A 23,526-nucleotide genomic window follows, 5' to 3' on the forward strand; every position below is an offset into this window, starting at 1 on the left:
TGAATATGTGACTTGTCTTGTTTTTTTTTTTCCTTTTTTAAAAATCTTTTTGTTTGGTTCTCATGGTTCCTGAAGAATCACACAAAGCAACAACATGGAAAGCTTCAGCACTAAGCTGCCACTATGTCCTTAGGAAATCTAAAAATCTCTGAATTTTAATTTTTTTAATATGCTAAAATTGAAAATGGCAAAGTAATTTTTAAACATATCTTCAGGCCTCTAGCTTTCTCACGATCTTCTCAAATTGAATGTTAAGTGTCAAATCTTAGGTGTTACAAACTTGGGAGTCGGTTCCAACTCATAACTTTGAATTTGCATGAAACAGAACAGAAAATGTATGCTAGTACATTATGTTAATTGTTCAAGGTCACAGAAATAGCCACTGGCTGAATCAGCACTGCAATCCTGGCCTCTTCATCCCTAGTGTCCTGTTAATAACATCTAATGAGTTAAAAATGAAGCATTATTTAACAGAACCTAGGCTTCAGGGGACATTCTATTTAACCAAAGTCAAGAGAAACAGGCCCACATGAGCACAACATATGCGATATCCTCAGACTACAAGTTATTCTTTTTTTGAACCTATAAAAACATAAGCATCTTTTGGAAAAGATATTTGGAACAAATTGGAAGAAAATAAATTGTTTCCCTAATAACGTTATCTGTTGATGTTCTATTTTTAAAAGATCAGAGCAAGTCTAAGTTTTTTGGAGTTCTTATTTTCTACATGAACAACACTGAGTACGTCAGCAGGAAAGTGCAAAGCTTTACAGAGCTGGGTTATGTACAGCCAGCACAAGTTACAAATTCAATCTGGGGAGCACTCTCAAGACTAATGTTTTTTATTTTCCACACACCACATACTCGGTAGGCATATAAGGCACTCCCTTCACCATTCTCCTATAAAATCTACTTGTTAATATAAATACGGCAGGAGGAAAGTTTTAAAGAATTAACAAAAATTGGCAAAGAAGCAGTAAATAAAGACTTTGGTTTTAATGCCTAGGTATTAGGCATAGATTATGTCATAAATTCTAGCACCACGCCCCAATTTCTCAAGTGCTGATATAATGCTTTGTTCATTAATAGTATAGATTTTTTAAAAAGTCTTTTTCTTCCCCATACTCCAAAAACTTTGGACATGGGCTGAACCAAGCAAAACTGCCTACTGAATTCAAAGTGGTTACTCTTTAGTTTGAAGTAGTACTGACCTAAACTGAACTGATACAAAATGAGAATTTAAAATAAAAAAAAGGATTCAAAGATAACAATGATAACAGGGATGATGAGAGCTATACACACACTGATATTTAAATGGTTTATGAGACTGCAATATGTACTCTTCTTGTTTACAACATCATTATATGACTTCTACTGGTCCTGAATTTAAACTTCATCTAGTACACGCCAAATTCTTATCTATCTTATACTGAGTGTGTGATTATATACAAAAGTGAATATACTGTACTTGCATTGGAAGAAACACTCTACATTTCAAATCCTTGAACTCATTATAAAGTAATTTAAAATTTTTCAGGAATGTAGAATAAACAATTTAAAATTTATTGTTATGATTTATGAATACCATAGAACTACATGGTAGTTCCTCACATGATTTGCTCCCTCTACTCTCTGTAAAGTTTTCATAAATTAACGACTGTGTTCCGAGATCTTACCACTTTATTTTGTACCAAATAAGAGAAAAAAAATTTAAGGAATAACTTTAAACTACTGAAACAATAGTTTCTTTTATTATTTGTCATAGGTATTTGTGGTAGAAATCACTAACAGAAAACTCAGCATAACATCTGAAATTCGAACAGCAAGAGTGACTAAGCACTAATTAATTCCATCATATAGTTATCTATGCACCAAACCTGATGATCAAACACTAGTTTCGGTCCTCCGTCAGCAGCAGTATCCTCACTGAGTAACATCCATGTGTTTGTGTCAATGTCATAACGATAGAAATCACTTTTCAGAGATTTGCTGTTCCTCACAGAGGAATCCAAATAACGCCCCAAAGTGTAGATTTGCCTTCGTTGAATGTCAATGCACATTTTATGACATGATCTAGCACTAGGACCATTCTGTGGAGAGCAAACAAAAAAAAAGAAAGAAAGAAAGAAAGAAAATTCAAAGAATAAATAATACAAAACAAAATTAAATGCCTCTTTTTGCTGACTTTCACGAACAGGTCTGCTCAGAAATTTGATCAAGTCCAACTAATATATATCCAATATTAGACTTAAGTCTCTACAGAAAAATAAAAGAAGCAATAGGAGACACAAATCTTAGCTTAGAAATGCTTAAACTCTACCAGGAAACATGAGAACAACTATTTTCTATTCTATTGCACTCTGTTTATAACACTTCTATGGCTTCTAATGTATACTGCATTACATTTTAGTCATTTGTGTACAGAGCTTACTTCTTTTGTACATGTCAGTCTACTCAAAGACACATTTGGTTTTTCAAAATATTTTTGTACACTTCATCAGAATCTAGCATAAAACAGATACTCCAAGAATATTTAGAATTTAATAATTGGTAGGAACCTTAATAAAACTTGTAGTTTGATGTTCTCCTTTAAAAAATAAAGACGCAGAAGCTCAAAGAAGAAAGATAGCCTCCTGAAGGTAGTAAGCTAGTGAAAGAAGCAGAATGAGAACCCAAGTCTTTCACTACTTCTTCCACACTTTGTATTATATAAAATTGACTCTCCTGACAAGATAAATAATTCAGCTACATTAATTAGGGAACAAAATGAAGAACAGTATATTATCAACAGAAATTAATTAGTTGAGATCACTTGTATCACAGGACAGAACAAAAGGTTAAAAAAAATTGTAGTATAGGCTTAAAAAAAAAGAATTCATGAAAAGAAAAATGGAACTTCAGCTGGGTAGGACTGGATTAGTTGAAAGAGGGAAAAGGAAAAATATCTTGTATTTGTTAAATATCTCCTAAATTCTACCTATATTATCACTATGTATGCAAGATAAGAAAAACAAAAGCAAAAATACACTACAGTATGTGCAGTTATGACTGAGACGAAGAATTCCTGCCACAGAAACAGCAGAGTTGAAGTATAAGGGAGAAATACAAAGCCTGTGAATGACTGACAAGAACTGAATATAATCTTGCAAGCATTAAAGAACTATTACAGATTTCTAGAGAAGGATACGACATAAAAAAGTAGTATTATAGGATGAGTAATCCAGTATTATTTAGATTAGATGAAGGAATAAAAATATCAGACAGGAAAAACAGTTTGACATTCGTGTGAGTATTCACGCTAATTACTATTTTAAGATTATTGTTAAATATTTTTGTCAAGGAAAATCTGCAGCAGAAAGGCAGAAATTTTATTTAAGAAAAAATTTCCGCTCTGGCTGCCATGATGTGTCCCCACACGTGTGCATCTAATTTCAGCTGGTCTGTGGGAGGCCCCATGAGCACCAAACCTAATCCCCCAGGGAAGCCCCACTTCTGCTCCAGCAGTATGAAAGAAATGATCGTGAACCAGAATAAACTCACCAAATGGCAAGCACAAGTGCACATTAGTGGGAAAAAAACTGTCAGCAGAAAGAAGAAGGTGGTTCTTAGAACAGTTACAACAGACAATAAAGAAATTTCAGTTCTCCTTAAAGAAGTCAGAGGTAAACAGTATCTCTGGTATTGAAGAGGTGAAGATGTTCACAAACCAAGGGTCAGTGATTCACCTGAATAACCCTAGAGGTTAGGCCTCTCTGGTAGCAAAGACATTCACCGTTACAGGCCATGCTGAGACAAAGCAGCTGAGAGAAATGCTACCCAGCATCTTAAACCTGTTTGGCACAGAGAGTCCAACCAGTTTAATGAGAGGCGCTGAGGCTCTGTCGAACAATCTGTGGATGGAAAAGTACCACTTGCCACGGGAGAAGATGATGATGAGCAAGTTCTAGATGTTGCGGAGAATTTTGATGAAGCTTCCAAGAATGAAGCAAAGTAAGCCGAGTCAACTTCTGAAGAAGATAAATCTTGAAGAAGTTATTGGGAGTTGCTATCTTATATTATGACTGCTCTTTAAAATTTTATGGATCTAATAAAATCTAGATCTAGTATTTTTAATCCTAAGCCCCAAGACAATGCAGCTCTTCGCATTTTTTGCTTTTATACAATTCATTCTTTGCAGCTAATTAAGCTGAAGAAGCCTGGGGGTAAAGTCTGAAACGAAAGTTAATAAAGTTCTTTACCTGGTTGAAAAGAAAAAAGAAACAATTTCCTCTGTAATTAAGCAATTTCAAAAACAAATATGAGGCAACATATAATGAATCTATGCCATATTTCCTACAGTGTGAAATCTGAAGTTTTAATAGGAGAATAATAGAACTTCTTGCTTCAGTTTAATTAGCAAAAGTGCTATTAAAATGATGAGCAAATTACTTTCCAACTAAGAAGAAAAACGGGAATAAAGAAGAGAAACCAAGAAACTGGGGAACAGAAGGAAAAACAGAGAAAACTCATACAGTTTTCTGTCCTTTCAAAAAAATAACAGAATGATTAACAGAATTATAAACCAGTAGTAAGGCTAATTTTTTTTTTAAAGAGAGAGAAAATACAAATTACCAGTATCAGAAATGAAAGCAGTACCATCAAAACAGGCTCACTAGAAACTAAAAAAAAACAAAGAACTATCATGAAAAATACAGTAAAATTTGACTAAGAAGATAAAACGGACATATTCGTAAGGCTAATTTTTCACTTAATGGTGAAATACAGAATGCTTTCCTGCTAAGATCTGAAATAAGGATGTCCATCTGGTGCAGTAAGACATTAAAAAAAATTTTTTTTAAGAGTGGAAACAAAGAAGTTAAATCATCTCTACTCACAGAGGACTGTTTAAAACATCCTAAGAAATCAACATAGAACAAAAGACAAACTATTAGAAATAATTAAGTGGATTCACAAAAGTGATGATACAAAAAATATTAAAACATCAATTTACTTCAGTATATTATGAGGAAACAAGTTGAAAATTAAAAATGTTTAAGTTTCATTTACAACAGCAAGGAAAAGCAAAATATACTGGGGTCCATTTAATAAAAAAGACCTCTAATCTGCAAACTCCAAGTGCTGAAGGAAAATGAGTAAGACTCAAATAAATGGAAATTTAGCCCTGTTCATGGATTAGAAGGTTCAGTATTAAGACATCAATTATCTCCAGGTTGATTTATAGACTGAACACACATCCAATCAAAATTTCAACAGTGTTAGAAACTGACACGATTCTAAAATTTATGTGAAAATATAAAGGACTTAGAAGAATCAAAACAATTTTTAAAACGAAGAACAAAAAGGTCTTATACTACTTGATCTAAAGTCACATTGGAATATAAATAGATTAAAAGATAATGGGGCAGATTCGAATATCCTAAAAGACAAATATACTTATATACTCCATTGATTCTCGAAAAAGGTGCCAAACAGGGAAAGAAGATAGGAAGCGACCAGAACTCACATACATTTCTGGAAGGAATGTAAAACAGTACAACCACTTTGGAGAAAGCTTTAACAGTTCCATCAATGGATGCTAAAAGGGCAAAAGTTTGATGCTGCTGCTGCTAAGTCGCTTCAGTCGTGTTCAACTCTGTGCGACCCCATAGACGGCAGCCCACCAGGCTCCTCTGGCCACGGGATTCTCTAGGCAAGAATATTGGAGTGGGATGTGATTTCCTTCTCTGGAAAGTTTGATGAGTAACACAATATTTTCTTAGTCTCAAAATGTCTCCCCTCAAATTACTTAATCATGCAGTAGGAAATCTGGTGAGCACATCAGACAAACTGATGTAACGTGCCTGTCTCCTGACAGGACATATTTAGGAGGACCTGATGTTCACACGTGGCATCCCAGCTAGAAATGCTTAACCTATATCCAATCCTAGGGAAACACTAAGCAGACCCAACAGAAGGATAGTCTACAAAACTGCCATACAGTCTTCAAAAATGCCATGGTCAAGAAAGACAGACAAGTCAAGGAACTAAAGGACACTAAAGAAACATGACACTGAAATGCACTGCATTATCATGAACTGGGTCCTGGGTCAGGGACAGAGTTGCGGTAACAGTAAGACACCTATAAAGGACATTAAGTAACTGGAGTGGGCAGCCTTTCCCTTCTCTGGGGGATCTTCCCAACCCAGGGATCAAACCCAGGTTTCTTGCATTGCAGGTGGATTTTTTACCAGCTGAGCCATAAGGGAAGACAAGAATACAGGAGTGGGTAGCCTATCCCTTCTCCAGCGGACTGTCCCGTCCCAGGAATCGAATCGGGGTCTCCTGCATTGCAGGAGGATTCTTCACCAACTGAGCTATCAGGGAAGCCCATAAAGGAAACTGCACTATTGGGATAACTACCTATATGTGAAAAAGGAATGGGGGTTAAAACAGCACTTCAGGGATCTTCAGGGACTCTATAAAGTCAAAGCCATTTTTATAACAATTGTTACTGTTGTTCAGTCACTAAAGTCATGTCTGACTATTTGTGACCCCACGAACTGCAGCATGCCAGGCTTCCCTGTCCTTCACTATCTCCTGGAGTTTGCTCAAGCTCATGTCCATTGAGTCAGCGATGCTATCTAACCATCTCATCCTCTGTTGCTCTCTTCTCCTCTTGCCCTCAATCTTTCCCAGCATCAGGGTCTTTTCCAATGAGTCAGCTCTTCGTATCAGGTGGCCAAAATAATGGAGCTTCAGCTTCAGCATCAGTACCTTCCAATGAATATTCAGGGTTGACTTCCTTTAGGAATGACTGGTTTGATCTCCATGCAGTCCAAGGGACTCTCAAGAGTCTTCTCCAACACCACAATTTGAAAGCATCAATTCTTCGACGCTCCATCTTCTTTATGGTTCAACTCTCACATCCATATGTGACTACCGGAAAAATCATAGCTTTGACTACACAGACGTTTATCGGCAAAGTGATGTCTCTGCTTTTTAATACACTGTCTAGGTCTGTCATAGCTCTTCTTCTAAGGGGCAAGCAAGTATCTTTTAATTTCATGGTTGCAGTCACCATCCACAGTGATTTTGGACCCAGTAAAATAAAATCTGTCACTGTTCATAACAATACTATTTTCACTCTCACTCTTACTCACTTGCTACATGACTTGTGATATAGCAGCAGACTGAATTTAGAAGCAAATATAAACCTACCTGCCTTCTATTCAGTCACAATTAACGAGACTTAGAAAACTATGAAACAGTGCTACTTGACATATGACGGCTGTCTTAAGGAAAAGCATCTATGCAGTTGTTTTAGTTGCATTCTGATCTAGCTGCTTTTTCCACAAAACATGGTATTTACTCAAAAGAAAACTAACAATCCAGGTACAGTTACTCAGAGATTTTCTGAAAAATAAATGAAGTATTTTACTTTGAAGGAAAACAACTGATAAAATCTGTTGCCAGTAATAAAATGAACATTTTAAAGCCAATTTAGAATTTTAGAAAACTTCTCCCTGCCACTGTGATTGTGACACCTTCCCAAAACATAAAAGACTTTGCTAATGAGACTGATAGTGATATTAACAAATGTGGTTTGGTATAAAAAATATGTCAACATCTGAAGACCTGCCTAACTCACAGAACCAGTATTTTTCAAGTGACCATCACACAAGTAAAAAAACAAGCACAGGAAAAACATATATTTCAAGAGCAACACAGATTAGTGGATCTTACTGTAACAGAATACAAAACATTAGCTGATGAGGTCTCAGAGTCTATAGTGCAATTACCTTTAAGAAGCAAACAACAATTTGTCAATATGGGGTATAAGATCAAAAAAGAATATGTGCTATTACATAAAAAGGCTACAATTAAAATACTACTAAAATACTACTACTAATAATATTAATATTCTTTCAAAAAATATATAAATGTGAGGTCCAATTTTTTCACATATTTTATGTAAAACAATATGTTGTAAAAGATGACATGCACAAGAACATATGAGAATCTAGCTGTCTTCCACTAAGATAGACATTAAAGATATAATGTCTATTATAAAAATGCAAAATTAAAAATATAATTTTTTGAACCAATAAAAACTTACATGTATATATACATGAACATTTAAAATAATTATTCTAAAAGCTGAGCCATTCTACTATCTTTCGAGCTACTACGTATTATGAGATACATTACTTAATCTAAATGAATTAAACTACTTTTGTGTGTGTGTGTGTGATTCAATATTTTTATAGATTCTACTCCATTTAAAGTCATTACAAATTAACGGTTCTGCTTCCCTATGCTGCACAATATATCCTTGTTGCTTAATTATTTTACACACATTGAGTAATGTGTGTAAAAAAAAGCACATTCTGCTTTTTAATTGTATATAATACTTTTTAAAAAATATGCACTGAGGTATCATTAAATAATAAAACTTGTACTTACTGTACTAATTTTGTAGAAAACAAAATTGGATACGTGAACCTCTTCAATTTTGGAAGGAATGAGCATTTTGCTAGAGCCATATATCCTCATTCACTTCACTAATGAAACAAAGGTTTTTAGGTGTTTAAATGAAGTAATAAAAAACTATAATAAATCTTAATTCCAATACTGGATAATCAACTTATCTCTATTGATTTGAAAATAACAGAAAAGTGTTCTCATCAGAATAATCTACTATTAATTGCATCCTAAATATTACTTAGAATATTACATTAATATTACTTTTGAGGACCCCTATAATTCCTCTCTCCTGACAAAGAAGCCACTTTTCTGAATTTTCTATTTATCATTTCTTTGCTTTTCTCCAGCATTAACTTTTTATCTAACTTATCTGAACTATTTACTCACTACAGAGTAAGCATCCATGCCTTAAGGAATTCAGAGTTTCCACTGGGAAATAGAAATATAAACCAATCACTGTAGTAACCCACTCAAGGAATGTAAAGGGTTAAGTGGTCACACCAAAGGAAGCTTCCAATTCTGGCTGGGGAAGTCAAGAAAAGCTTCACAGAGGAACTGAAGTGTGAACTGTGTTTTAAAGGGTAAGTAGGCATATACAGTTCCAGAAAAACATCTATTTCTGCTTCACTGACTATGCCAAAGCCTTTGACTGTGTGAATCACAATCAACTGTGGAAAATTCTGAAAGAGACGGGAATACCAGACCACCTGACCTGCCTCTTGAGAAACCTATATGCAGGTCAGGAAGCAACAGTTCGAACTGAACATGGAATAATGGACTGGTTCCAAATAGGAAAAGGAGTATGTCAAGGCTGTATATTGTCACCCTGCTTCTTTAACTTCTATGCAGAGTACATCATGAGAAACGCTGGACTGGAAGAAGCACAAGCTGGAATCAAGATTGCTGGGAGAAATATCAATAACCTCAGCTATGCAGATGACACCACCCTTATGGCAGAAAGTGAAGAGGAACTAAAAAGCCTCTTGATAAAAGTGAAAGAGGAGAGTGAAAAAGGTGGCTTAAAGCTCAACATTCAGAAAACGAAGATCATGGCATCTGGTCCCACCACTTCATGGGAAATAGACGGGGAAACGGTGGAAACTGTCAGACTTTATTTTTTGGGGCTCCAAAATCACTGCAGATGGTGATTGCAGCCATGAAATTAAAAGACACTTATTCCTTGGAAGAAAAGTTATGACCAACCTAGATAGCATATTGAAAAGCAGAGACATTACTTTGCCGACTAAGGTCCTTCTAGTCAAGGCTATGGTTTTACCAGTAGTCATGTATAGATGTGAAAGTTGGACTGTGAAGAAAGTTGAGCGCTGAAGAATTGATGCTTTTGAACTCTGGTATTAGAGAAGACTCTTGAGAGTCCCTTGGACTGCAAGGAGATCCAACCAGTCCATTCTGAAGGAGATCCACCCTCAGATTTCTTTGGAGGGAATGATGCTAAAGCTGAATCTCCAGTACTTTGGCCACCTCATGCGAAGAGTTGACTCATTGGAAAAGACTCTGATGCTGGGAGGGATTGGGGGGCAGGAGGAAAAGGGGATGACAGAGGATGAGATGGCTGGATGGCATCATGGACTCGATGGACGTGAGTCTGAGTGAACTCCGGGAGTTGGTGATGGACAGGGAGGCCTGGCATGCTGCGATTCATGGGGTCGCAAAGAGTTGGACATGACTGAGTGACTGAACTGAACTGAACTGAGGCATACACTAGGTAAAAGCTGAGTACATGGGAGGAGCAGCCTCTGTTAATCCCAAACAGGGAAAGAACAAATTGCATACCAAAGAACACAGGTGAGAATGTTGAATAAATTCTAGCACTCACAAGTATGGCTAGCAGAGCCAAATAATGAGGCTGGAAAAGTAGGTGGGGACCAAATCATGATGAGAAATTTGAAGTTTTCACACTAAGCAAATAGAACTAAGGTAGATAAACTTGTTTATTATTGCTGTAGCTGTTATTACTCATGCTTCCCTGATCTATGTCCCTGGGTAGTGCCACCCATCACCCATAACTGTGGATTTGATCACATGACTTCTTTTGGGAAAATGGGACAATAACAAATTTAATGATGTGCATATGTCTACATCATCCCCCCTGCAGCCTTGCCCCTACATGAGAATAAGACTCATGCTAGTCAACAAGAAGGTGAGTGGCTATGCAGAACAGAGTCAAATAGTCCCAGAAGCTATTCTAGACTAGAGACAGTCAGCTGACTCCCAACACATGAGTGAGCCCAGTTAACCTACAGACTTGTGAACAAAATAAATACTTATTATTATATGCCACTAAAGTTTTGTGTATGGATGTGAGAGTTGGACTCTGAAGAAAGCTGAGCGCTGAAGAACTGATGCTTTTGAACCGTGGTGCAAGGAGATCCAACCAGTCCATTCTGAAGATCAGCCCTGGGATTTCTTCGGAGGGAATGATGCTGAAGCTGAAACTCCAGTACTTCGGCTACTTCATGAGAAAAGTTGACTCATTGGAAAAGACTCTGATGCTGGGAGGGATTGGGGGCAGGAGGAGAAGGGGACGACCGAGGATGAGATGGCTGGATGGCATCACTGACTTGATGGACGCGAGTCTGAGTGAACTCCGGGAGTTGGTGATGGACAGGGAGGTCTGGCGTGCTGAGATTCATGGGGTCGCAAAGAGTTGGACACGACTCAGCAACTGAACTGAACTGAAAGTTTTGTGGGTACTTGGAATATATGGAATATATTGTGATATGTGGGATGCAGTAGATAATTGAAACAGTTTGACTGAGATTAATTATAGGGTTTAAGCAGAGATGCTATGTGGCCCAAAGAAAAACATTTTTTTGAAGACTATGTTAATGAATGAAGACTAGGTTTGGAATCAACAATGGAGGCAAAAAAAATTTAAGAAAGAAACCACAAGGCTGAAAGGAATAGAGAGGAAAAAATGTCTGAAACTCAATATTGGGTGCTAGAACTGGTGGAACTTAGGCCCTAATTCGACACAACTCAGTAAAGAGAAAGGATTTCAGGATGAATTGTAAACTTCTTGCAAAAACAATTCAGACACAATCACCCTAGATTTAAAATAGTTTAAGAGAAATAATAAAGGTATTCTTTTAAGATCTGCCTTTGTATTTTTCAGGAGAGAAATAATCATTTCAGAAAATGGTACTTAATACTGAAAAGGAAAAGCCCGTTTTTACAGGGATAATAATAATTTTAAGATCTCTTTAGAAAGAAAAAATACTCAAATATTTAACAAAGGAACACACCAAGTAAGCAAGGATCCAGTTTCCTAAGATGAAAGACATAGCACCAGATTTTTTAAAAAATGGCCTTCCTAGATTAAAATTGGTTGCTTTAAATTGAGTCTTTTCTTCTTTTCATTTGCTGTTACAATTGTTTTTAGTTTATTTTTCACCTTGTAATCTAAAACTGCTTGGATGGAAAAGTACAATAAAAAATTCTACAAAGATATTTTAAAAAAATACATGAATATGTGCCTTATAGCAGTGTATAATTAATTATACTTATTTAATTCAAAATCATAAATTCAAGACATTCTATTCACTATGGAAGTTTTATGTGTATATGCATCAATAGACAGACTCACACATGAATAAACAATTTTAGTTAAAAATAAAATATATATCATTTGCAGAAACTGATAATACAGTCAAATTGAGGGGCCAAAGTAGTAAGATAGTGAGGAATCAAAAGCATGTATTTCCAAAGGAAACAAAAATAAATGTACAAAATAAGAGTAGAGGTGACAGAACACGAGAAAAAAGATAGTTTATACAGTTACATTTTAACTAAAATGGTTAAAATCTAAGTTACATTAGATACTCATTTCTATTTATCTCTATAACATAGATTTGTTCATGTAACTGTAGTTCAAGAACCTGGTATAGAAGCTGGAATGCAAGAATGCTGAAGCCAGACTTGTCACCACAAATTCTTCTGCTACCACTGCTGACACACATTAGAAAAGAACACAAATCACTCAGAAAGAGAAGTGTATGCCCACACCCCTCTCGTAATAAAGATGGGTGAGAACTCAAGTCTGAAAACTTGCCTCTTTCTCAGTGTCTCTAGAGATACAAGTCCACTGGTTCTCTTTCACACTGTACGCCCAGAAGTCAGCAAGATCTTGCGTTCCATCCCAGCCACCAAACAAATAAACCGTCTCTGTGAAAATTAGAAAAATATGTTAAAAAAAATAAACTTAAGACAGAATTTAAGCAAAGGCACCTATATTTAGCCATTGCTTCTAAGGTCATTTAAGAAGGTACCTCTAAGTAACCTTAAAAATGAGATTTTTAAACTAGTAACATTTCAAAATAAATACTAGTATTTCCTAAACATAAGCATATGGAAAGGCTGCTGCAGAACCAGTATTTTGATAGATTTATAAATATGAAGGTAACTAAGAGGCATCTCCTAAAATTCTGATTCTAAAGGTCCTTTGTGAGTAAAAAGAGGCAGTACTTTGACAGTACCCAAGGGGAATCCCGATGAGCAGCCAATTTAGGATCTTCTGTGTTAGGCCATGAAAAGTTTACATTTACCAGCTTCTCAACAATCCAGCTTCAGAGTCTTAAAAAAAAATTCCAGAGGGATATACAGTGCAGAAAAAAACTTCACAGTAAAACTGTTTTCTACTACAATATCAAAACCAATAGTTAAAACCAGCTGAGTTGAAATTAGATATCTTAAGAATAAAGTGATGCATAGCCTTGATATTCCCATGGAAACTGGGGGAAATTACTGCAAATATATTGTGGCAGATTTAACTCCTCAGAAATCAACTTTTAAGTCACTCCAGGTATCCTGAAAATTTGATTTCTTCTAACTCTGAAATGTCTATTATATCTATGGACTTTATCATGTGACAAAACATTTCTTGCTCAGAGACTAGTGAAAATTTTTATATACAACACTGTGAATCATCCACTTTCTTTAAAAAATAATAGTGCCTTTCTTTTCTTCAAATATTTATCTCCACTGTAAATATCTTATGTCTACTGGTTATACATACCATTGGAAAAGACCCTGATGCTGGGAGGGATTGGGGGCAGGAGGAGAAGGGGACGACAGAGGATGAGATGGTTGGATGGCATCACCAACTCGATGGACATGAGTGAGTAAACTCCGGGAGTTGGTGATGGACAGGGAGGCCTGGCGTGCTGTGATTCATGGGGCCACAAAGAGTTGGACACGACTAAGCGACTGAACTGAACCGAACCACTTTTTTAAGTTAAATAATATATTACAGGAAAACTACAAAGCCATCTACTCTCTAACTGACATGACCCAAGCCTATATATATGGAGACTGTCATCTACATTACATCCTACCATGAAGGGTTAAAATGCAGAGTGCATACGGAAATACTGTAACACTACTTAAGAAAATTCCCGCCATTCATAGAGATATCTTATAAGAGATTTTTGTCATGTTTTCAAGTAATTTCAAACTCTAAGTGAATCTTCCAAATGAAAGAACCTAGAGGAAATCAAAACAAAGCTGTTGGATAAGAACAAACCATTGGAACCGTTCCAACGCTAACTTAGTAATCATGTATAGGTCACTTCACTTGCCTGGGTCCTGGTTTTTTCATTTATAGAGCTCTTAGTGTGGTGATAAAGATTTTTAGATATAAGTTACATGAGAACATTCTGAAGACTGTTGTCAAGCATGAACAGCATTTCTACCTTTAAAACATGCATACACACACAAAATACTTTCTAGTTACTAAGCACCACAAATGCAATAAAAATAGTATTACTGTATCTGTTTCCATGTTTAACTTAAGTACCTAGAACACTTTTGGTTCTGTACAAATGTGAAATAGTGGAAACTATTAAACTGCCATCTCTCAGAAATACAAAACAATCTATTATCATTAGTTAAGTAACATTCTATTTCCCAAATGAAACACAGTAATGCCCAGATACTGAGAATTTTACAGGAAAAAATTTAAGAATTTTCATCTGACATAAAAATTATTTGCCAAACCCCATTAGATTCTAAAGCCTGGAGAGGGAGAGGGTATATAACTAAAATAGCAATAGCAATTGACCTTTTGTTTTAATAGTGTTTCTGGGCAACCTCTGGATAAGGTTACCCTAGTTCATTAACTTTAATAACCTTTCCTCTTGGGCTCTGGGTTCTCAATGTTCTTTCTGAAGAGCAAGTTTCTTTGTACGCATAAATTCTCACAGCAGAGAAAACCCACATTTCCACAACAGCCTCATTGATAGCTGAGCAAAATAAAATCTGGCACAGAGCAAGCATCCCAATGGAATTAATCCAAGATGTCATTCTTGTCTGTGAATGCTTTGTGGTCCCAGTTAAAAGTTTAATAGTAAAATTGAATGAATCAAGATAGAAACAGGACCTTTTGACATACCTGAATGAAATGAGTAACACAATTTTAATTAAATCATCTAATCATTTGAGTTAAATCATTCAGAGATAAAAATATCTAGAAATGAACACCAGCAAAAATATTATTTAATGCATAAAGAATATAAAAAACTTTTAAAGATTATAGAAATAATCAGAATTGTAGTGAGAACTAAGAAAGCAGAAAAGAGGAAATGCTATTACTTGCAACATGGCAGTAGCTTGGTTTAAACTCTCATGGTTATAGGTTATATAACAATTCATGTGCAGCTCAAAGCCAGGAAAACAAACAGCCCAATTTAAAAAATGGGTGGAAGACCTAAGCAGAACTTCGTCTCAAATGAAGACATACAGATCGTCAACAAACGCATGAAAAGATGCTCAACGTTGCTCATTATTAGAGAAATGCAAATCAAAACTAGAACGAGGTTTCACTTTATACCAGTCAGAATGGCCATGACCAAAACTATCTACATACAATAGGTGATGGAGAGAATGTGGAGAAAAGGGAATCCTCTTGAACTGATGGTGGGAACATAAATTGATACAGCCACTGTGGAGAACAGTGTTCTCCATTCCTTAAGAAACTATGAATAAAACTACTATATGACCCAGCAATCCCACTACTGGATATACACCCTGAGAAAACCGTAACTCAAAAGACACATTTACCCCAATGTTCACTGCAGCACTATTTACAACTGTCAGGACATGGAAGCAACCTAGATGTCCATCGACAGATGAATGGATAAGGACGGTGGCCCAGAGGTTAAAGCATCTGCCTGCAACACGGGAGACCTAGGTTCGATCCCTGGGTTGGGAAGATCCCCTGGAGAAGGAAATGGCAACCCACTCCAGTATTCGTGCCTGCAGAATCCCATGGATGGAGGAGCCTGGTGGGCTACAGTCCACGGGGTCGCAAATAGTCGGACACGACTGAGCGACTTCACTTTCACTTTCTATATACAATGGAATATTACTCAGCCATAGAAAGGAAAGAAACTGGGTCATTTGCAGTGATGTGGATGAATCTAGAGACTGTCATAAGTCAGAAAGAGAAAAACAAATATCGTATGCTAATGCACATATATGGAATCTAGAAAAATGGAACTGATGAACCTATCTGCAGGGCAGGATAGAGACGCAGATGTAGAGAATGGACTTGGGGACACAGTAAGGGAAGGAAAAGGTGGGACCAACTCAAACAGTAGCACTAAAATCTACACACTACCAAGTATAAAACAGCTAGCAGGAAGCTGTTACATACAGCTCAGGGAGCTCAGCTCAGGGCTCTGCGATGACTTAACGGGATAAGATGGAGGGATGATAAGGAGGCTCAAGAGAGAGGGAATGTTGTTGTTATTCAGTTGCTAAGTTGTGTCCAACTCTTTGCGACCCCATGGACTGCAGTACACCAGGCTTCCCTGTCCTTAACCATCTCCGGGAGTTTGCTCAAACTCATCTCAGGGAGGGGATATATGTATACATACAGCTGATTCACAATGCTGTACAACAGAAGCTAATACATTGTAAAGTAATTACCCTCCAATTAAAAAAATTTTTTTTAATAATTCACATACATGCATAGGGTAGTAAATCCTCCCCGAGCAGCAGCCCTTTCTCTATTGTCTTTTCTTAAAAGGAGCATAGGCCACAGAGACTATTTTTCCCAGATGCATGGGAATGTTCAGTCAGTATTTTCTCAGTACTAATCTGAACTGGCAAGGCGCTTTAGAGAAAAAAAACAAACAAACAAAGACAACATCGTCCCTACCCTCAAGGAGCTTACAATCTAGTGAAGAATATAAAATGTTGAAGCTTCCATACTTTGGCAACCCATTAGGAAGAGCCAACTCAGTGGAAAAGACCCTGATGTTGGGAAAGATTAAAAGCAAAAGGAAAAGGGGGTGGTAGAGGATGAGATGGTTAGATTGCATCACCAACTCAAAGAACATGAATTTGAGCAAACTCCAGGAGATAGTGAAGGACAGAGGAGGCTGGCGTGCTGTAGTCCATGGGGGTCACAAAAAGTCATATGCAACTTAGCAACTGAACAACACCAACATAAAACAAGTACATAAATCACCACAGTGCAAGTGCCATAAGAAAGGTAAAAAGATCACCATGGGAGTTCACAAAAGGAAAGAGAATACAACAAACTGAAGGGACCCAGGAAGATTTCATGGTGACAAGCGGTATCTGACCTATGCATCAGAAGGTGGCTTTGCTGACAGAATGAAAGAAAGAGAAGAGGACTTTTTAGGGTACAAAGTAAAATAAAGGTACAGAGCCAGAAAAACACGCAAAAAGTGTTTTAAAAGACAGAATCTAAAGCCAGGCAGACCTTGAATGATATCGCAGCTCTACGACCATGGCTGTGGAACCAACACCACATTCCTTAACCACTGGTTTCCTCACCTCTAAAATTCTGAGACGGAATACCTATCTCATAAAACCGCCATGAGAATTCAATAATGCATGCACCATGGTGAAAGCTGTGTGATGAATAAACACACTGTTCATTTTAAAAGAACAAAAAAGGTAGAGGAATATAGTTAAGTTATAAAGACAGGCAGCAGACAGATCATGAAATGGGATAAACAGCAACATAAATGTTTTGAACTTGACTCCACAGACAGTATGAACTTCCTGTGTAGGTCAGAGGTAAATAATCCTCTGGTCAATGCAGGAGATGTGGGTTTGCAGGTTCAATTCCTGGGTCAAGAAAACTCCTTGGAGAAAGAAATGGCAACCCACTCCAGTACTGCTGCCTGAGAAAGCCCATGGACAGAGAAGCCTGGTGGACTACAGTCCATGGGGTCACAAAAGAGTAGGACACAACTGAGCGACTAAACAACAACTACACACAGTACAGATCCACAGAAGATTTTATGCAAAGATGTGACATGGTCAGATCTGAACCTGCAGCATATGGACTTACTAAAAAGGATGAGCCAAGAAACAGAAAGATTGGGAATAAAGTGATCAATAATAGCCAGTGTTAAAGATATCAAGTCAATTTCATTCTCAGAGACTAAATGGATCAATCACCAATCAGTCATTACTTCAGCCACAAAAGTTAAAATGCTGCCATATTCTTTGGCACAGGTCTTTTTTCGGTATCAGTACTAGATAAACCCTACAACTACTTACTACCAAAAGTACTAATCTATATATCTCAGATACACTAAAAACAAGGTAGAAATGTTATCACATCATTGTCTTCACACCATTTTGCCCAAAGAAGCAAGCTTTTTATTTTACAAGCCCAACTGCAGTATCTATCCTCCTCTGATTCTTAGGGGTAAATCAGACTATGCTGATTGCATAATCCTCCACAAGATGGCACACTACTATTCATAATTAAATCCATTTTTCCACTTTGGAATAGTACAGAATGCATATACTATGGACTGACATACCATGGGTCCAATCTCAGATAAAATTCTACTGTTGTGCATTTAAAATGGATAACCAACAAGGACCTACTGTACACAGGAACTTTGCTCAATGTTATGTGACAGGCTGGATGGGAGGGGAGTTTGGGGGAGAATGGATACATGTTATGTATGGCTGAATTCCTTCACTGTTCACCTGAAACTATCATAATACTGTTTGTTAATTGGCTATACCCTAAAACAAAATTTAAAAAAAAATTTTTTTAAATTCAAGTCTCAAAAAGAGGGAAGAGGAGGGTTAGTAGCCTTGTAAAAGAGGTTAGCTTAATTTCTAGTGTAATACACAATTTCTAGTATAATACAATAGAAAAACAAATGAAATTTTTAAAAAAGCTTTTAAGAAACACAAATTTATATCCAAGGTTAAATGAACTCTGTCAGGACATTTAGTTTATGAGTCTAATCCCTCTGAAAATGTAGCTAAGACCTTAGATTGACATGAGAATTTTTGAAGGGAGGAATAAATTAGAAGGGAAAAAGATATTTTATGTGCTCTTTAGCCTTACTTTCTTTAGCCATTCTCTTGAACTCTCAAGACCCAGCAGATTATCAACTGGATTCATCTGTCTCTCTTTAAAAAGGGCTATATTTCTTACGTAAAGCTATGATTACAAAACTACAGACTGATCTTTTGGGTTATTTCAGTATATTGCTATTTCCAGGCTAAAAGGTTGTATTTTCTGCCTATGACAATACACTTTATACTAGGGCTATATTTTAGAATTCCTTTCTGATAACCCTATGAGAGAAACAGATTTGTGTCACATGAAGTTACAGAAATATACCATCACATGTAGTTACAGAAATACAACCATATGAATGTATTTGTATTTAAAAACTAAAGCCCATGTTTACCTACTTTCTTCAATGGTTTCTTTAAAGAATATCGAGGAAAACCATTATGTAGAATTAAAAAATAAAAAAGGAAGAACTTTACATATAAAGTATATAGAACAGTCAGGTTCAGATTTCCACAGAAGGGCTCTTTCCAGCAACTTCTTTAACTCTTTAAAAGATATCAAATACTGGGGTTTTGCCTAAATCTTATCACCTATTCTGCTTAAGTCAGAAAAAGGCTGGTAATATAGGTTCTTAAAATTCAATGAGAGTTGAACAAAGAATTGCCTGGTGCAATGAAGTTTTCATCTGGACAGACTTCCACTCTGAAGCAAATCAGACATGTCTCTTCTCTCTATTCGCCTTATTTTACTCAGACTTGAAACACAACTCACAGTTGAAGAATGTAAGTGGAAAACTGCCAGGTGTAGAAATTATGATCAATAAAACTGACATGCTCTTCCAAGTAGGACAAAATACAACATTCCTTCTCTAGTAATAACAACAGAATTCACTTGGAAGAAAACTTTGAAAATTAGAGTAAAATCTGTGCCTCCATGTACTTTTTTAAATGGCCCTGTATTCTTAGAGCTGTAGCAAGATTGAAAAAAAAAAAGATCTACAGACTGAAAAAGGAAAAGAAAATTTAAGGACTATTACATTTTTAATATTTAAGAAAACAAGATACATGAAACACTGGGAATCAATAATTGCTCTGAAATACAAGTCACTTCAAAGAAGCTGAAATGAGCTCTGTGAAGTTTTAGTCTAGTTAAATACCTGGCACACTGCAAGCACTCAATAAATATTAGCAATTATTAGGAAAGCTGTTATTCCTCACTCTTTATATCTGCAATAGCTTTTATAAGAATGTAAAGGAATTAACTATGTTTTTCAATTTCACTTTATGGTATTTTATAAGTGAAGTTATATGCTTTATTACTATTTACATATTTAAAATTTGCTAAGGTCTCAGGAGTTAGCTCTCACAATCTACTGTGTTTTCTCTTTTCTGCTATTACACCGGAGACTTTCACTGTATCTTCAGCATAAGAATCTAAGAATCACCAAGGTAACAGCAACATGAACACAGGCTTTGGAGCCAGACAGTCCTATAGACCTAGGTTCAAATCCCAGCTCCACAGCCTTGGACACAACATCACCTATTCTGTATAATGAGGATTATCTACCTTTCCAGTAGTAAATAAAATAAATGAACATATTAAATTTTTAATCCCAACATCTACATATTGTAGGTATTCAATAAATATTACTCCTCAGGTTTGAAAAAAACATTTTAGTCTAGTGAAAATGTTCTTAACTCTTTGATGATCTGAATTCATGGATTCTCTTTCAGAAAAATGAATATGCAAACCAAATATTACATATAATTTCAACAGATTAAGAACCCTGCTCAGGAAACCTATGAAATGCATATTTAAAATAAGGACTGGACTTCTCTATACTTCACTACGTAGGCACCAACTTTGTAAAGATAGAATTTCTGGTTTCTTCAAATTCTACTTGAGGAAAGTCACAACCTACCTAATTCTTACGAGAAAGTTCTTAAAATGATTTTCAGTATTTTTTTCTAAAAATATAAAAGTATACTTATGGTTTCCCTTACTTTCTAAAACATCAGTAAGGGCAATATATATAAAAGATGAAACAAATATACTGAAATAATACTGGTTAGAATGTGGAATTATGGGTGAAGTATTTTTTTCCCTTCAACACTGCTTGCTTTAAATTCCTTTTCAAAAATTTTTAAACTGCTTAAAAATATTTCCATGGTGAGATTATATAAAAAACCAAAAGACCTCTAAATTTACATAAAATTCTCTCAGAAGAACTAATAAGCATGTATTTGTATGTTAATGTTGCATATAAATAGTATATATTTATATATGTTACAAATTATTTCATTTAACTCCCACAAATCAATTATTCCTATTTTTATCATCATTATAACTCCTTCAAGATCAAATAAAAAGTCAGTGGGGAAAAAAAAATCAGGATTGAAATCCAGATATGTTTAACAAATACACATACACACTTCCCTCCCACAAACTCAATCTCCAACCACTATATCTGATTGTTATATCAATAAGACTGGACTAGAAAAGGTTCTTTCTAAGACTTAACAGTAAATGCATCTTAGAAGATGATTAAAATCAACCTAATGGTAGCAGTTATAAGAATACATAATGAAATAAAGTATATGAAACCACTTTGGTAAATTATGCTTTTAATTTTAAAACAGAAATAGAAGAATTTGTAGAGAAAAAAAATCTCAAAGATATCCCAGATTCTCTTACACTCAAATTAAATCCAGAAAGCACCAAATGTTATCCTAAAACAAACACAAAGTCTATAAACCATTTTATTTTTCTACCTACATCCCAAGGTAGTAACTACAGCTGTAAGATAACATAGTCTATATACAGAACAATCATCAGAAAATTTAAATATATTAGAATAAAATCAATAATATAAATTTACCTCAAAAATATTAGCATATTAAACAAATGGCATCATGACATGATCTACTCACCAAGGTTTAAAGCAATGTAAGAATGTAGTTTCTAAATAAATATCTTTCTTCCCACTCAAAAGAAAATGGATTTTAAAATTCTGATTCAATTCAACAAATATTTAGTTCATACTCCACACCAGGCTCCGGGGCCACAGAAATAAATAATGCAAGATTCCTCTCTCCCCGCTCCTCGGCCACAGTAAGACTACTGGGGATGGAGATAGAAAGGAGAGAGCAATGGGACACACAACACCTACACAAGCAATTCTAAACCAATATGGAAATCACGATAGTGAAAGTAATAGGATGAACACAGTTCTGTGCAAACACAAAAAAAGGAAATGATTATTCAGCCTGGCCCTGTCTTCTGAAACCCAAAGTAATATATCTAACCACTTATTAGAAATATCTACTTGGATCTCAAACTTAACCTGTCTGAAATCAACCTGCTGAACAACGGACCATACTTAATCCTTTTTTTTCTACCCATCTTAGGGAATGGCTATACTATTTTCCCAATTAATCAGATCAAAACCTTGAGCTATCCTTTACTCCTTTCACTCACTCATATCCAGACTGTCAGTAAATCCTGTCAGCTGTATGTGACATTTTCAAAATACACCCAAAATTTAATTAATTCTCATCACTATGATCACCAATCTAGTAAATTCCAATGCTATCATTACTTCTCTGGTAAGAACTGCTTCCTAAAAGGTCTCTCTACTTCTGCCTAATCAGCTAATTAGTTTTGTTAAAATGCAAAGTCAATTATTAACAGTAACATTTCTCAAAGCCCAACAATATTTCCCATTAATCTCTCACTATGAATAAAGGTTAAAGTTCTTACAAAAAAAACAACACAATCGCCCATCACTACCTCTCTGACTTTAGTGCCTATACTCTCTTCCTCACCCACCACCTTATACCAAGCAGCAAATAATCTGGAAAGAAAAACAAGAATAGAGGAAAGGGTGGCAAGAGTCTACTTTGTAAACACTATTATTTCAACAGGAATACCACTTACACAGAGCGAGAAATTTCATTTGAAATTTTATATGAATACCAGCAGTATTTACTTACTGTGGAATGTCAAAACTTATGAGGTATTTTAATCCTTTAAAAAATAAATAGGTAATGAATCTTCCCAGAGAGCTCCATAAAAGCAGACAAAAATATTACATACCATTTCAAGAGTATCATGGGCCTCCTTAGAGCCCACTTATGAAGCCTCATCTAAGAAAACAAAGAAATACCAAAAGAATAGAGCATGGCAATAGAAAGGACTATAAGACAGCAAGGGTTAGCTAAAACAAAAGATTGAGAATGCCAAGGTATAGAAGTTACTAGACTTTTGAATGGTATTTTTAAAGTTCCTTTTGTTTTCTCTTGATAGAGCAGATTCCTGGATTACCTACCTCATAAGTAAACACCTGTTTAAACTTAACCTAAACCACAATTCTAGAATCTTATAAAAACACAAAGCTTTTTCCGACTTGGTTGAGTCCTAGGGCATCTTGCCTTACTTTTCTCTCTGCTTCCAGACACCTGAATCCTCAGAAGCTGCATTCCTCCTCTACCTCAATCTGGATTCCAATCTTAACTGCATCACCAGTTTATATGTGTGTGCATGTGTGCGTGCGTGCATGCCTATCAGTCACTCAGTGGTGTGTGTGTGTATGTATGTGTGTGTGTGTGTGTGTGTGTGCTAGTCAATGTTAGCATTTGTAAGTATGTGTGTGTATATATATATGTATGTGTGTGTATGTGTGTATATATGTGTGTGTGTATGTGTGTATCTCAAAAGGAAGAATTCCTCACCAATAAGTT

General features: G+C 35.8%; 1 protein-coding gene and 1 pseudogene across 4 annotated transcripts in view; one reads left to right on the forward strand and one right to left on the reverse strand.

Annotated features, from left to right (window-relative positions):
* Positions 1-23,526, reverse strand: part of MKLN1 (muskelin 1) — a 379,727-nt gene that overhangs the window by 65,577 nt on the left and 290,624 nt on the right. For all 4 annotated transcript variants that reach the window (XM_013963507.2, XM_018046917.1, XM_018046919.1 and 1 more), the window contains 2 exons: positions 12,536-12,648; positions 1,878-2,090 (listed from right to left, as the gene is read on the reverse strand). In XM_013963507.2, the coding sequence (XP_013818961.1) occupies positions 1,878-2,090; positions 12,536-12,648 (326 nt within the window). The remainder of the gene's footprint in view (positions 1-1,877; positions 2,091-12,535; positions 12,649-23,526) is intronic.
* Positions 3,274-4,193, forward strand: LOC102168514 (annotated as a pseudogene).

The sequence above is a fragment of the Capra hircus genome, chromosome 4 (genome assembly GCF_001704415.2).
Source record: "Capra hircus breed San Clemente chromosome 4, ASM170441v1, whole genome shotgun sequence".
In the NCBI taxonomy this organism is placed as follows: domain Eukaryota; kingdom Metazoa; phylum Chordata; class Mammalia; order Artiodactyla; family Bovidae; genus Capra; species Capra hircus.